General features: G+C 51.8%; 1 protein-coding gene across 1 annotated transcript in view; it reads right to left on the bottom strand.

The window, feature by feature from the left end:
• The window catches only part of VIPR2 (vasoactive intestinal peptide receptor 2), a 56,718-nt gene extending 45,287 nt beyond the window's left edge, over positions 1 to 11,431 (bottom strand). The window contains exons 1-2 of the mRNA XM_069462121.1: positions 11,369 to 11,431; positions 9,389 to 9,488 (exon numbers count right to left, since the gene is read on the bottom strand). Of these exons, the coding sequence (XP_069318222.1) occupies positions 9,389 to 9,488; positions 11,369 to 11,431 (163 nt within the window). The remainder of the gene's footprint in view (positions 1 to 9,388; positions 9,489 to 11,368) is intronic.
• Between the last annotated feature and the right edge of the window lie 5,167 nt (positions 11,432 to 16,598).

The raw sequence follows: 16,598 nt of genomic DNA, 5'->3' as shown, positions 1-16,598 counted from the left end.
TTTAAAATTACACCAAGTTACATTAAATGGTAGATATTCTTTAAATAGCAAGACCATGCATAAATAAGATAAACTACTAAAGCATTAATTCCTGAACGGAAGTTTAAGCTTGAGTATTTTGGGCTGCTTCTTACAGAGGAACCAGAAATACTTAGATCTGCAGGTGAGCACACCTGTGCTCCAAGGAAGCACATGCTGTTAAAAACTGTGATAGCAGGTACCTCCTGCTTTTCACTAGATACTAAGGTTTCCAAGAATTAAGAATGTTCATTAATGTATGTAATTAAAACTACTAGAAATAATAAGGATGAAAGGAGACAACAACATAAAAGTGTAGAGAAAATGGGATGTGTTTTTAATAAGGAAAAGTATACAAGGTGTGTTTTCATTAAGGAAAAAAACAGCATAATTTTACCTTAAAGCAAGATGACTGACTGTTCCAGAAGAAAAAAGAAAACATGTACAACAAACTGAACAGATATAGAAAGTTGAAAAAGACCTGGGTAAAAGGAATTTCATGTGTGCTCAAACTGCTAAGATTAAAATGATTTTATTTATAAGGTAATTTAAAAATAAGCATAATAATGATGTAAAGTCAGAATTTGGTTTTCTCTCTATTAAGGGGACAAAATGGTCTTGGAGGATTGGTCTGCTCTTGGTCACCAAAGGCTTTTTCAAAACTTTTAAAGTAGCTGGCCTAGAAAACAATGATTTTTTTGTTTTATCAGGATAATTTTTTATTCTTAATGTTGCCTTTTGTTAGGTTTTTGATTATTTAAGTAAAGTGCATCTTTTCATATAAAAAACTAAGTTTTTTTTTACAATTGTGTAACTTTCTGTATTTCCCTCTAAAACCTTTTGTCACGTTAGTATTGTTTCACAGTGACCTGTGATCTTATTTAATCAAACCTTTTACATTTTGATGGCTTCCCAAAATCAAACTGTAAATTAAGTCTTTTTGACTTCTAGTTAATTCAGAGTTTCCAGAAGTGTCTCTGGGATATCTCAAAAGATGTTATTTTTATTCCCTGTAAAAAGAGAGATGTTCAACTAATTAAGCTTATGGGATATGTTGAACTGCGTAAGCAGCATTGTCAGACACAGATCCTTAGGCTACATTTACACGAACATACGTTATTAAATGTTTCAAAAATAAGATGAAATTTCCAAAAATCTGACATGACCTAATATAGTATTATCAGTCATAATTCTAATCATTATATTAAAATGTTGGATGTTACCAAAACAACCAAATTTCCTTGTCAGCCGCCAGATCCAAATTGCAAGAGATCCATGAGGAAGACAAGTGCAGGGGTCTGATGACTGCAGCGTCCTGCTGTTGGACGGGCTAAGAATTTCTAGAATGCTACTAGAAAACTGACGGTTTCGTAAAACTGCCAACCCAGTATCAAACAAAACAAAAATTAACTGCACAGGACTGAGTTAACTGATAATAATTATAATTTTATGACTTTTTGTTTGAAACATTGCTGGTTCTTCCATGTCTTCTTTGTTCAGAGTTAAGGAACTCTTTTCCTCTTCCCCGTAAGCCGTCTGCTACCCACGGCGATTTGATAGAATACACTTTTGTGAATAAAAATGGAACATTTGTACTTTTCCCCCCACCCGATCGCTCTGGGATTTGGAAACTTATTATTTCTATTTCCATGGCGATATGGGTATTTGCGTAGGCTCAGTAAGAATCTGTTCTCCTTGCGACAGGACACCACTGGGCCAGGCTTGGGCTTGGCTTCTCAGCCTGAGATGTTTTTAAAGGTCTAATCTAAGATTCCTCATCACTAGATAGTTTTTTCTTTTTTTTTAAGAAAAACTAAGGTTGACTGATACAAAGTCAATAAATCCCCCTGGATATTAACAAAGCTCATACTAAAATATCATATATTAAAATATACATAAAATTACTATCCTTGTTAAACTTATGTAAATAATCAGGTCAAGTTTAATGAAACTAGACTTATTTTACAAAAAAGAAACTAATCTTATTGTAATTGTTTTGCTAAAAATGGCAGTGACTGGCTGGGCGCGGTGGCTCACGCCTATAATCCTAGCACTCTAGGAGGCTGAGGTGGGAGGATCGCTCAAGGTCAGGAGTTCGAGACCAGCCTGAGCAAGAGCGAGACCCCCGTCTCTACTAAAAAAAAAATAGAAAGAAATTAGCTGGACAACTAAAAATATATACAAAAAATTAACTGGGCGTGGTGGCACATGCCTATAGTCCCAGCTACTCGGGAGGCTGAGGCAGGAGGATCGCTTGAGCCCAGGAGTCTGAGGTTGCTGTGAACGAGGCTGACGCCACGGCACTTTAGCCCGGGCGACAGAATGAGACTGTCAAAAAAAAAAAAAAAAAAAAAGGCAGTGATTATTAAAAAGGTTGTATTTTAATAGAAAATTGCGGAGTACTCGTTGTCAAAGCCAGTGCTGCTCACTCCCCTGGAGGCTTTGCTCTCTGCCTCGTAGCAGGACCTTGAAATTTCCTAGTTTCACTAAAACTAAAGCTGCCCCTTCCCTGAGCCCTGCTATGCGAAGTGGATGACTCCAAACTTGAGAAACATCGCTACGGAGCCCACATACTGACAAACTCCGTGCCTGCTGCTCCGCAGGGCCCCGGAGTCACCAGAACAGGCCGTGACAAAGCCAGGACATTCAAACGCCACACCAGGAAACCCATCAGGTGGCCCCTGCGTCCTCCTGCCACCGTCCAAGGCCGCTTCCAAGGCAAATCCAGACATCCTCACACTAGCTGCCCCCTGGACTCGGCGCTGAGATCATGATTTCCTCCGAGTGTTAACCTCTGTTTTTCTTCTGTTTCCATAAAACAATACCTTGAATTCCCGTCCAGCAATATAGTCTCAAGTGAACAACTCAGCCTGGACAGTACTTCAAAATGTAAGTTCTTAATATAAGGAGGCACTCGTGCTCTTATTCATAAAAAATGTTGTTTCTACGTTAATAAATTAAAAATTGGTTTTTTCCATGTTTTACTTTAAATCAAAATCTAGAAATAAATTAGGGATCGGTGCCCCACATTTAAAGGCTCCTAAACAAACACAAGTCTCTCCTCAGACAGGCGCTGCCTCCTTCGTTGGGTGGCTCTGGGCTCCGGGATTTCTGCTCCAGGGACTGGTTCGGTCCCTGCCCGTGTCTCTGCTCTGGTCACTGCACTCCCCTCCCCAGCGCGCTGTGTCCTCTCAAGGCCCCACGTCGCACAACTGCCATCGGGACTGGGCGACTTGGGAACTCAGGAACCCGACTGCCCGAGCCCAGGATGGTGACGGGAGTTCCAATAGCCACGACCTCGTGACCCGACGTCCCAATGCCAGCGCCCACGAGTCGGCGTCTGCGAGCCACTTCCCCCCAGTGACGACGCCAGTGTGGTGACAGACAGTGACGCTGTGCCGTTCAGCCACACTCCCAGCCCGCTGCACGTGTGACCAGACAGGGACTCGTGGAACCCAGCTGAAATGGAGCCCAGGCCCGAGGGTCCCTGGGCAGACACCGCCAGTGGGGCCTCACGCGTGACCTGGGCCCTGCTCGATTTGCAGACATCAACGCACCCGAGTCGCTTCTTGAAAACGCCCGTATTAGTGCAAACCAGAGCTCAGACTCAACCAACCATGAGCCGACACACTCGCAATCATACAGCTAGGGCCTCTGCAAGGGGACAGACCCAAGAGGCGACTGTCTGACTGTCACCGAACTTTCTTTGCTTCACTTCTGTTTCCGTCCTACAAAAGCCGCCCCGGTGCGCGTTCCCTGCGGAGCTCCGGAAACATCCTGGTTTGGAGCTGCAGATTCACGAATCACTGTGTGGTCAAATAAACTCCTTAAAAATTTTTTCCTGTGCCTCGGTTTACCTTTTTAAACAGGCTGAACATGCAAAAAATTAAAACAAACATGCAAAATGGTTAGACAAAATCTCAGTTAACGGATGTTGTGATGTTCAAAGGAATTTCCCCCAACTTTGAAGCAGACGTTACGGAGGAGGACAGCCCTCTCCTACAACACGCCTCCGTCTCTGAACGCTCTAACGGTGGTTTGGAAAAGGAACAGTTGATCAGGCGTCCAGAGACCTGGGGTCTGCCACCAACTTGGATGAGAATCTTGGAACATTCTCTCACATTTCGGGCTTCAGCTTCCTCACCTACACGGAGTGATGGAGGACTAACTCCCAGCATTAGGGCTGGAGACACCCCCAAAAGCAGACTAATCCCAAAGGAGTCTAGAGCTACCGCCCCCGTACCGAGTGCTCCCTGTCCTCTGCCGCCGGACCACGCGTGGCCCTGTCGGCCTGTGCCAGCTCCCACGGCCCCAGGTGCCTCGGCCAAAGGCCTTCCCTCCCCGATGGCCCCGCGGCTCGCGAGGTCTGGGCTCCTCCGGTCACCCCACCAGACAGGAAGGGCCCCTCTGTGCGAGCCGTGCTGCTGAGAGGCTGGGGCACCAAACCCGACCCCTGACCTCAGGGACGGACGACCTATGAGGAGAGGTGACAACGTACATGCTTAGAGCACAAGGGTGTGTTCACCGTATGACAGACACAACACGGCCGAGACATGGAGGGGCACACGGGCAGCTGGACAGGGAGCACTTCCGAGCCGCGGAGCTGGCGGGAGGCCGGGCGGTGGCGGGAGGACGGGCGGCTTTCTGGGCACGAGACTGAGGAGGGGACGGGCAGAGGGAGCCTGCGGCGGGAGAGGCGGCTACTTGGCCCGAGCTGACAGGGTCACCGCGAGTGACAGTGCCGTCCTCGCAAATGGGAGCAGCCGTCAGCGCCGCCGCCAGGTGTGGCTGCTTCCCCTGCTGGGAACTCACTTCTTGTTCCTAAGTCCTTTCACGATTCTAAGTATCAAAGTTTTATTCAGGGTAGGATTTATTTCAGTGAGATTTACTTCCTGTAAAAGGTAAATTTAAAGGCATTACTTTCAGAACGTCCAAACCAATAAACAGTTATTGATTATTTAAATATGCAAGTGGCTTGGATTGGATTATTTAAATATGCAGTGGCTTATTGATTATTTAAATATGCAAGACTAGGAACTGATTGTGGGAGTTTAACACGTTAACTGCCATGGAGTTGTATTTAACTCGCGCCTGTGTTGAGCCCCCGGCCCCGTGAAGCGTGTGTAAATCACACGTCTCTCTACCTTGGGGGCCGCGAGGCGCGCAGGCCACTCACGCTGCAGCACGCGTGTCACGTGACGGGCGGCCCCCGGGCAAAACCCTGCAGTTGGTCCTTGAAAATCTTACTTGTTGATGATCTTGCTGATGAATACAATTCATATTGACAATTTAGTTGTATATAACTCACAGAAAACAATAAAAAATAACAAAATTTTCATTAAATTAGAAAGGATTGTTTTATTTTCAAAGTTTTTATTCTATTTTAGTAATAAAACACTGTGGCCCCGGGGAAAATTTTTTTTTTTCTAGTGTGGCAGTCAAAGTGTTAAATTTTAGAAGAAATCTAGTTGAAATAGATCTGAAAGGAAAGAAAAAAAAGACCCAGCTGTTCACGTCATCTGCGGAAACGGTGTTTGGACCAGAGCGCAGGCCCGCTGACGTCAGAACGGAACGGCCGCCGGGCCCGCGCGAGGCTCGGCCGGGGCACCCGTCCACACGGGCAGCAGAGGGCCCGACCTGCGCCGTGCGCCCGCCGGGGCTCCACGCCACCGGGCAGACCGCGGCGCGCAGGGCAGGGGGTCTGTCCACGCCAGTCCCACTGGGACATCCCACGGGCCTCGCTCCGTGACACACACGCAGGGAGACAACGGACAGCGCGAGCCGGACCAGCACGCTGTGGGCACACCACACGCACGCCAGGGCTTGGGGACACTCCCCCAGGAGGGACGTTTCCCCTCACGACACTGTCGCCTTTCCTCCGTGACACACACGCAGGGAGACAACGGACAGCGCGAGCCTGGGACCAGCACGCTGTGGGCACACCACACGCACACCAGGGCTTGGGGACACTCCCCCAGGAGGGACGTTTCCCCTCACGACACTGTCGCCTTTCCTCCGTGACACACACGCAGGGAGACAACGGACAGCGCGAGCCGGACCAGCACGCTGTGGGCACACCACACGCACGCCAGGGCTTGGGGACACTCCCCGAGCAGGGACGTTTCCCCTCACAACACTGTCGCCTTTCCTCCGTGACAAAGACGTGCAAGAAGGAAAAGGCTCGATGACGATGAGCCGTGATTAACCGTATTTCACGTGACACAACCATCACAGAAATGAGAAAGTGGCTTAAAAGCATGTTCCTTGGTCATATGAGAAGGCCATTCCAACCTCGCGATCAGCGGCTTGAAGTCAACCCTCAAACGCTACTGAAATATTTCATTTCCCATGAACAACAGTCACGAGAGCATTGTTCCCAGCAGCAGAACAAACGTGAGGTGCAGGCTAGAGCACACGTGTGTCCTGCCATAGCTTCCACGTGCACGAAAAGCGGGGAGGACGCACCTGTGTGTCCTCGCGTCCACACGGCCCCCAGGGAGGGCTCGAGTAGAAACATTTGTCACCGTGTGTATCACTAAACAGCGGATTTCTGGGTGCACATATCTTAATTTCTAATTTGAGAATTTTCATGACTTTGTTCATCAAAAGCGTTTAAAGTATCTTTTTAGATGTCAAGTACCGTGTAAGACTTGAGAGACACAACAGAAACGAGACGCCATCTGTCTCCCCAAGGACAACCCAGTAGGACCAAGAGAGCTGTGACCACGAAGCTGCAGCGAGCCCTGGGCCGGCGGGGAAGGGCGCTCCCCTCCCAGCTGTGGGGGGTGACGCTCTGTGAGCCCCTCTCGCTCCTGCCTGCCTCTCCGAGGACGAGGACGAGGACGGCTGTATGCAGACAGCCTTGGAAGGCAGAGAGGCGGCTCCCCTGGGCCGACCCTGGTAACCAAGATACCATCTCTCTCTGAACAAAGGCTGGCGGGTTTTGACATCGGGGGTTTCCCAAGCCTGGGCTCCTCAGCCGTGACCCAAATGCACTGTGTCAGTGTCCCGGGGACTGGGGGCCTGCTGGGCTGCGACCGGCAAGTCTTTCATCTCTGGCCCAACACCTGGTGTCTCCCCAAGTCTGTGGAGCTGTGGCGGGCTGCCCTGTCAGCCTGCTAGTGGGAACCACCTTCGACCTCTCAGGTCCTGACACGCAGACGGAAGCAGCTCAGCATCCTTTGTTTAAAACACAGCAAGGAAAAGGAAGTGTTTTAGTCTAGCACCCTGCCTGGCCTGACCCTAAGCTGACAGCCCCACCACCCCCATGCCAGCTGAGTGTCCCACGGCAGCCACCTCTGCTCCTCTGCCTACGGTGACAGCCCCTCCAGACCTGGGCTTGAGCAACGTAAAGCCTCGAAGGTCCCCATCAACCTGTGCACAGGCAGGGGACCGGCCACCTGCGGCTGCGCAGGACGGGCTGGACTTTAGGCTCAGTGGCGTCAGGGTGCGCAGGTGCATATTGGCAAGATTAAGTTTGGCTTAGTCGTGAATCAGGGTTAACTCACAAAGCTCTAAACACCTCCTGAGCTTACAAAGTGAATCCTTTGTAAGAGTTCTGAATTGAAATTGGTTTCTGTCTGGATCTGGTATGCGTTTTTTTGTTTGTCTTTTTTTGAGACAGAGTCTCGCTCTGTTGCCCGGGCTAGAGTGAGTGCCGTGGCATCAGCCCAGCTCACAGCAACCTCAAACTCCTGGGCTCAAGGGATCCTCCTGTCTCAGCCTCCCGAGCAGCTGGAACTAGAGGCATGCGCCACCATGCCCGGCTAATTTTTTTCTCTATATATATTTAGTTGGCCTGATGATTTCTTTCTATTTTTAGTAGAGATGGGGGAATCTCGCTCTTGCTCAGGCTGGTCTCGAACTCATCACCTCGAGCGATTCACTCACCCCGGCCTCCCAGAGTGCTAGGATGACAGGTGTGAGCCACCGCGCCTGGCCTGTTATGTGTTTTACTTTATTTTTTTTTTTAGATTCATCATGTAATAAACAGGAAGTTGTCCATGTCAGACTTATACAGATTACCTCAACTGAATTAAAAATCAGTTTTTTTTTTCTCATTTCTGGTGCTCTTTCACACCCACGATCCTGTGGAATTTGAAAGTGGCCACTACAGACCCTCAGAGTCTCACCTCCCCTCTGGTTTTCTGGCGAACGGGCCGCAAGTGCCCTTCGGACCCGCTGGTCCCATCCAGTTAGACGCCTCCGCTTGGCCCTGGCAGCGGGCAGACCCTGGCTGACGTCACCTGTGGTATCCTCATTCTGGTAACTCACTACTATTTATATCCCTGGCATTTGAGCCGTGCATATTTCAAAGGGAAGAAAAAACACAGGTTGTCTCTGCACAGAGAGAGTGGCCAGGGCCTGGCCCTCCCAAAGGGCAGCGGGCTCCGTGCCCAGCACTTCTGGCAGGTCAAAAAGGTGAAGTGGGTCAGATACAGACATTTTTCCTGTACAGCAAATGCTGAAAGTAAGAGCCTTCGATACAAGGTGTCCAAGAAGAAATCAGTGACGTGTGTCCTCGTGGCACCCACCAAGGGAGGTCTCGAGCCCCTGTCTGAACGTGCCCTGCTCTCTCCGCTCAAGGTGGTGCGAGGCCCGCCTAGCGGATGCGGCTCCCCTTGTGCCTGTCGGGCTGGTCTGGAACAGAGCCCGCAACCTGAGGCCCTCTGCAGGACCAGACTGTCCTACCATGGCCCTACTTTGACGCTGGTTTCCTTCTTGAAGAGGATAAAATCGAGACAAAGAGCAGGGGAAGCTGTAGGACGAGGCTTTTGTGCTATGCACAGACTGGGAGCCGTCCGGGGCCGGCGTCTGTGAACGGGCTGTTAGCTGGCCCGGGTGGAGCTCGAGCCGCCCCAGCAGGCCTCCTGCCCACCCGCAGAGAACCCCCGGTGCGTGCACAGCACCCACAACAGGTCTGTCTCCAGCCACACACAAGTCCCACTTTCCCGTTCGCTTCCTGTTAAGTTTCAACTGTCCTTCACTGGACGACATCATCTGTGATGTAAGAATTTAAAACGCACGAATTCAGGTAACGGCTTATTCTCTGGAAAACGGGAGCTGCTTTTGCAAAGCAAAACAAAGCCATGGAATTATCTGAGTAACTGTTGCTGTTACGCCAAACCATGGACACTGGTTTGAAGGATTTGTTAAGGATTAAGGTTTTCTTTTAAAGGGTTTATGTGAAGACCCCACCGAGACAACACTACATGAGTTTTACCAGCAGTTCATTAACAAACAGAGGAAAGGGACCCTTTTAAAGAACACATGCAGGTGACCCAGAGCACCAGGTACTGGAGTGGGGCGTGAGGCGTCCGCCCCCGCCTGTCGTCCCCAAGGGTGGCCGTGCACACCATGCCCGCCTTACCTCTGTGCTTTTCCGTTTGAGACCTTAGGAGTTCTGCACATTTTGCTTCCTCCTCTTGTATTTCCAGATGAAATCGGCATTCTGGGTGAATGCTATTCACCTGTTCAAGGTTAAAAGAAATAGAAACAACTAAAAATTCCACAATAAGAGGAAAATAAGGCAAAAGTTCTGCAAAAACAACCATCCAAACTGAAATTCATTTAAAAGCAATTACCTTCATTTTTTCTGGCATAGTTATTTAAAAAAAAAACTGCAGTATTTAGTTTGTAAAGGTACTGTAAAACAAATATGAAACTTGATGGAATATTCTTTCTAAGCAGGAACTAAACTAATAATACGCTGTATGTTGTTAGTGCAGGCAATAGAGCTCTTTAACCCAATAATCTCTCAATACTCAAGAGTCCTCCCTTTCATAGGCCCTGATTTGACTAAAGTAAATACATGTTTCCCTCAAGACCGTTCTCAGCAACTGCACGCTCCACGCAGGCTCCGCCGGAGGTGCCGCTGCAGAGACAACACAACAACCTTATTTTTAAACCTTCAGCACACGTTTGAAATTTACCTGTATGAACACAGACAAAATCGTACTCATTCTGACTTTATAATTTGTTGTGAAAGAGCTTTCCAGAAAAGCTGAGAGGGTAAGTCGGAGGCAGCGGTGACAGTCACATCCCCGCGGCTCCAGACAGGACGGTCAGAGGAACCACAGATGCTGCCTGAGTAGTATCAACAGTTAATGTGGTCTGGTAACACAGTAAATGACCCAACGACGTGTTTCAGCCTAGCATCCCCTTCCTTCCGCCCCCAACATCCACTTTGTGCAGGAGCCGCGGGCTCTGCCCTGTCCCTTAATCTCTCTCTCTCCTGTCCCTTAATCTTCGGCCAAGCGGGAACTGAAGCCCCACACTCAGGTAACCCACGGCCGCCTGCGCGCAGCTATCCTACCCCTGGATGAGTCCATTAGAATTTCAGCCAGGAATAAACGCCCTCACAGGGCTAAGGGACGCAGCTACATCGCGGACACCTCTGCCACAGTCGCCTCCGTTTAGGAAGGACCCGCGTCTGTCCCTTTCGCGCTCACCCCTGGCCGGCGCCAAGGCAGAGACCCCGAGGTTCAGGCACTGTGTGTCACATGTGAACAGTCGGTGGCTTAAACTTCAGAATTAGGGACATTATTTGTTAGGGTATCGAGGGCACTACAGTAGCTGAGGCTCCAGGAGTGCAGCGCAATGACTTGTTTTAGGGCATTTTAGAGAGTAAAGGCGCATTCACCAAAACAGCCCCCGATGCGGCGGCCCCCCCGCAGACCCGGCGTTTGGCAACCGCGAGGGGCTCGCGCCCCCCGAAGCCGAAATCCCCCGCAGCGGCAGCTGTCGCGGAACCGCCGCTTCGAGCGGGGACCGGGCCGGCGAGACCCGCCTGGGCCGACGCCCGACGTGCGCACTCGCCGCGCTCCTCGCGGCCCGGGAGAGGACAGCAGGGAAGAAGGCTCGAGTTGGGGAATAATTGTTGAGAACTACATGCTGTATCAACGCACTAATCTAACAAACTTCAGCTTATCATCTCCTCGGTGCTCTTTGAAAACAGAGTATTTCCAAAGGGAAACTTCCTGCAGCCGCGCCACGGCCCTCGACACGCACTAAAACGGACACGAACCGGCGGTGAGCGCGCGGCGGCGGGCAAGCGTCTAGTGACGAAGCAAACTCCGACGTCCCCCTCAAGCGCGAAGCCCGCGCGGGTCCCCGGTTCGAGCGCCGGCGCCGCTCGGCTCTCAGGCTCGGGCAGCGACCGTGCCCCGCGGCGGCGCAGCCGGACGGCAGGAAGGGGCAGCGAGCGCATCCCCCGGCCCCGAGTCCGGACCCCGCGGCTCTGCGCTCCGGGGTCTGGCGCGCCCGGGACCCCGCGCTCGGGCTGGGGGGCGGGCGAGGCTCGCCCGGAGCTGCGCGCCCTGCTGGAGCGGCGGGGGTCGCGCGCACTCACCGGGGCGAGCAGCCAGCCGCAGCAGGCCAGCAGCGCGGGCGGCAGCAGCGCGCGCGCCCTCATTTCGGGCTCGGCGCGCGGGGGGCCCGGCGCCCGCCGCCTCCGTCCCCGGCGCCCGCGGCGACTCCCGGGTCCGCACCCGGGCTCCGGCGGTCCGAGCGCCGCGCGGGGAGCAGTGCCCGCCTCTGCGCCCGGGCGCCCGCGAGCGCGCCCGCCTTCCGGTCCCGGCCGCCCCGCCCCGCGCCCCTGTCCCCGCCCCGCGCCGCCGTCCCCTCCTTCCCCGCGCCCCCTCCCCTCCCCGTGCTCCCCGTCCCCTCCCTGCGTGCCTCTCCTCGGTCCGGGCGACCCCCGCGCCTACCGCCCCTCGGTCCCCCGCCTCTCCTCGGTCCCCGCGACCCCCGCCCCTACCTCCCCTCGGTCCCCCGCCTCCCCTGGGTCCCCGCGACCCCCGCCCCTACCTCCCCTCGGTCCCCCGCCTCCCCTGGGTCCCCGCGACCCCCGCCCCTACCTCCCCTCGGTCCCCCGCCTCTCCTCGGTCCCCGCGCCCCCCGCCCCTACCTCCCCTCGGTCCCCCGCCTCCCCTGGGTCCCCGCGCCCCCCGCCCCTACCTCCCTAGGTCCCCCGCCTCCCCTCGGTCCCCGCGCCCCCGCGCCCGCCTCCCCCTTCTGTACCCGAGGGGCGGGTGAGGGTGCGCACGCGGGGCCAAGGGCGCTCGGTCCGCGCCCACTCGGGGTGAGGACCCCGGGCAGAGCGCCCGGCGCCGGCTGCGGTTCCCACGCGCTGCGCCGCGTGTGCGGCGACCCGAGTCCGCCCGCGAGGCCGCAACTTACAGGCGCCCGAGAGCGGCGAACCCGTCAGGGTGGGCGGGCGTCCTCCGCGGCCGGTGGGGTGCGGTTGGGAGGTGACGATGAGGAGGAGTATTAGAGCGCGTTCTGGGGGGGACCCGCACAGCCTCGCACGAGGAAATCGGGTGGACCGGAAACAGCGGGCCGGTACCCGCGGGTCGCGGGTCGCGGGCCGGTACACGCGGGTCGCCGCCCGGCGCGGGTCTCGGGCCGCGTCCGCACGACGGGACCTTCGCTCTCTCCCCACACTCGCAGCCCCCGTCCCGCCGCACCCACGCGGGAGCAGCGCCGCCTCCGGAGGCTTCGGCCGCGTGGCCACGTCCTGCGACCCGCGCCCCCAACGTCCCGAGGGGCCGGCCCGGCGAGAGCCGGTTGTTATCCAGCAAATGGAAAAGTACTAGGAACGAGAAATAAAACGGGTAATTTTTGTCGCTGTAAGTTTTCATTTGGAAGTAATTTCAGACGCACAGTTGGAAGAATAAGGACCGTACAAAAAGCCTCCGTTACCCTCTGTAGATTCGGCCGTCAACGTTTACCTCGTTGGGTTTATCATGTACGTCCTCGCGATCATCTCGCCCTGTACCTGCCGATCTGTCTGTCACCTGTCATCTACGCATCGGCCATCTATCCTCTGTCCTCTGTCATCTACCCATCAGCCATTGCCTGGCATGTACCTACCTGTTACTTATCATCTGTCATCTACCTGTCACCTGTTATCTGTCCTCTATCTATTGTCATCTGCCCATCTGTCACCAGCTGTCTGTGTGAGTGGGAAACAGCGCTAGGGAACAAGGTGTGCACTTAGCTACGCAGCCTGAGATCGGGAAGCTCATTGTTCCTGTTTATCAATTTCATAAACATACCGTTTCCGTACTGTCCCACCCTGGGCACACTCGTAAATGGGAATGATGACAGCTGCCTCCCCACTCAGAGGGTCTCTGAGGATCAAGGCGATGAACACACGCATAAACACGTGTTTAACGATCGCTGCACTGGGTGCCGTGGGGGTCACGTGGCAGGTGAGACACAGGCCCCTTCCCCGGCGGAGTTGGGGGTCCCGGGTGGGTACTGGACGTGGGGTGACTGCAGTGGGCGCGAGGTACGGCACAGGAGAGGCGGGAGGGTGTGCTCTTCCTGGAGGGGCTTGGAGGAGGGGAGGTCTGAACACAGCTGGATACCAGACTTCTGGAAAAATTTGCCTTCCCCGCCCCCAGCAGAAAGCCTGTTGGAGAACTCTGTCAGTTTGAGTTTGTCTTCCCATGCGCCCTGGTCATGGTCCCACAGGCGTGGGGCACGCATGTGTGGCGTGTGCACCGTGTGCACAGTGAAATCCTGAGGGTGAGGGAGACCCGGGGCCTGGAGAGGGGAGGGGAGGCCCTGGGCGGCGGGGGCTGCAGGGCTTGGGGCTCGGGGGGCAGGCACAGAAGGTTCTGGACCTTCAGAGAGAAGACGTGTTGCCTTTCCAAATGGCTTGTTTATAGGGAGAAGAGAAGAAAATAAACAACTCGAGGAAACAAAATTGAGAACTATTTTTAACTGCATATTAAGCAGAAATAAGAATCTAATTGAGGGCTAAATTGGTGACTGGGACTAAGTTTAACCATTTGCTTGGAAATGAACAGGGAAGAATAATTAATTGCTCAAGTGGCCCTTTAAACACTTAATAATGTTCTCCTGGGAGCAATTAAAGCATCACGTGGACTGAGGGGCTTCCCAAGCCTAATTGTCCTCCGGCACCAACTCCCTTTTCACACAGACCAGAGCTTTTAAAACATCAAGAACTTTTGTCCTTGCTTCTCATTAGAATATTGCTGCATTTTCTTTGCTCTTTAGTCTTTTTTCGTATCCTCTAGCCTGTTTCATCAGGTCTTTCCCTGACTCCAAGGGCACTTTGGGAAGGGGTGGCTGGGCCGACCAGGGAGAGGAGGACGGGGTCTCACAGTCTCTACCGCAGCAGAGAGAAAGCGTTCCTGCCACCAGCCACCAGGTAATGCTTTCCCAGGACGTGACGCTAACAGGGGCCAATTCAAACCCCTTCTCTGGCCAGCGCCCTCCTGTCCAGGAGCCTGGACTTCTCCCTCCTTTAGCCGTGTGCGGCCGAGGCCCTGGCCTGGTCATCTCACTCTCGGGACTCGATCTCCTCCTTTGTCAAATGAACTAGCCGATGGGCTGGCAGATTATTCTGATGACCCTGAACACCCTGAGAGGAAGACTCAACATATTTTAAAATTAGACTTAGCTGCATTTTCATATTCATTTGGAGTCGTTAAATGAACAAAATAAACGTCCATAGTAAGAGGCTTTTTACCTAACGTGCTGTCAACATTGGGACGAAGCCCTTGTAGTTTCCCGTCTGTGCATGTTTAGAAGACAAAGGTGAGGCACGTTTTTACACCCAGAATCAAAGCAAGCGCCAAGCGCCTCTCTCACCCTGTGCGCTCTGACCCACCCACCCCCCGGAGGTCAGTTCTAATCTGGAAGCAGAAGTATCACAGTGACAACTCACTCATCAAGATGACCTTTCCAGAAAAGTCACTGTCTAGAAAATGTCAAGACCAGGAAACCCTGTAAGGGCCACCAGATAATCCAATGGTCTCCTGACTGACTTTAAACACAGCGATACTGAGCTGATTAGATTATCTGGTGGCCCAGGGCAAAGCAGTTAGACACTTGGAGTCAAGTTCACTGACAACCACAATGAAAGGGGTAGACATTAAACTTAAAGAAAAGAGACACAGACACTAAAAAATAATGCCCTGGGGGTCTCATCGCACAGCAACCTCTGTGTGCAGTTAAGAAGGCCACGTGCGTATACCCCAGTGCCTCAGGGAGGGGACCCCACAGGCTGCAGAAGACGGGGCTGAAAGAGCCACGAAAAGGGGGCAGAAAACGGGGTTCTCAGGGTTAATCTGCCAACATCAGAATTTTGCTGTGACTTTACTTTCAATTCAGCTTGATTTTGTCATAAGCTGATTTTGTACACTAAAATGGGAAGAGTTCTAACCTGGGTCTTTAAATCTTTTTTAGATTATATTTCTCTATATTTGCTAAAGTTTCTAAACTACTTCATAAATAAAAATTACTTTTGAAGTTTTTAATGGAACAATGCATACCTGTGAAATACATTTTCTTTCAGTTTAACTTTTTCCTATAATTTCTGCTTATGTAAAGTGTAATAAATATCCAACATTCGTTGAGCACATACGGTGCCGAGTGCTGAGCCAGGTGCCAGGAGACAGGAATTACTAGAGGCTCCGCTGCCTGCCAGGAGCCGACACCTCGGGGATTAGCAGAGGCTCTTAGGGAAAGACATGCAGGCTCTGTTAGGGCTCCCCAGGGAGACAGAACCAACAGGACACAGATGTAGATACAGATGTGAATATGGATATGGATGTAAATATAGATGTAGATACGGATGTAGATGTAGATGTGATATGGATGTAGATGTGAGATGGATGTAGATGCAGATGTAGATGTAGATACAGATGTAGATATGGATGTAGATGTAGGTATGGCTATGGATGTAGATGTAGATGTGATATGGATATAGATGCAGATGTAGATGTGAGATGGATGTAGATGTAGATGTAGATACAGATATAGCTGTAGATACAGATGTAGATGTGGACGTAGATATAGGTATGGCTATGGATGTAGATGTAGATGTGATATGGGTGTAGATGTAGACACAGATATAGATGTAGATGTGGATGTAGATGTAGATACAGATGTAGATATGGATGTAGATGTAGATGTGAGATGGATGTAGATGTAGATGTAGATACAGATGTAGATACGGATGTAGATGTGAGATGGATGTAGATGCAGATGTAGATACAGATGTAGATATGGATGTAGATGTAGGTATGGCTATGGATGTAGATGCAGATGTGATATGGATGTAGATGTAGATGTGATATGGATATAGACGTAGACACAGATATAGATGTGGATGTAGACACAGATATAGATGTAGATACAGATGTAGATGTGGACGTAGATGTAGGTATGGCTATGGATGCAGATGTAAATGTAGGTATGGCTATGGATGTGGATGTAGATGTGATATGGATATAGACGTAGACACAGATATAGATGCAGATGTAGATGTGATATGGATGTAGATGTAGATACAGATGTAGATACGGATGTAGCTGTAGGTGTGGCTATAGATGCAGATGTAGATGTGATATGGATGTAGATGTAGATACAGATGTAGATATGGATGTAGCTGTAGGTATGGCTATGGATGCAGATGTAGATGTGGATGAAGATGTAGGTGTGGCTATAGATGCAGATGTAGATGTGATATGGATGTAGACGTAGACACAGACATAGATGTAGATGTGGATGCAGATGTAGGTATAGTCTACATACAGGTAGAC

The sequence above is a fragment of the Eulemur rufifrons genome, chromosome 29 (assembly GCF_041146395.1).
Source record: "Eulemur rufifrons isolate Redbay chromosome 29, OSU_ERuf_1, whole genome shotgun sequence".
Classification (NCBI taxonomy): domain Eukaryota; kingdom Metazoa; phylum Chordata; class Mammalia; order Primates; family Lemuridae; genus Eulemur; species Eulemur rufifrons.
This window is presented reverse-complemented; position numbering and strand designations above follow the sequence as displayed.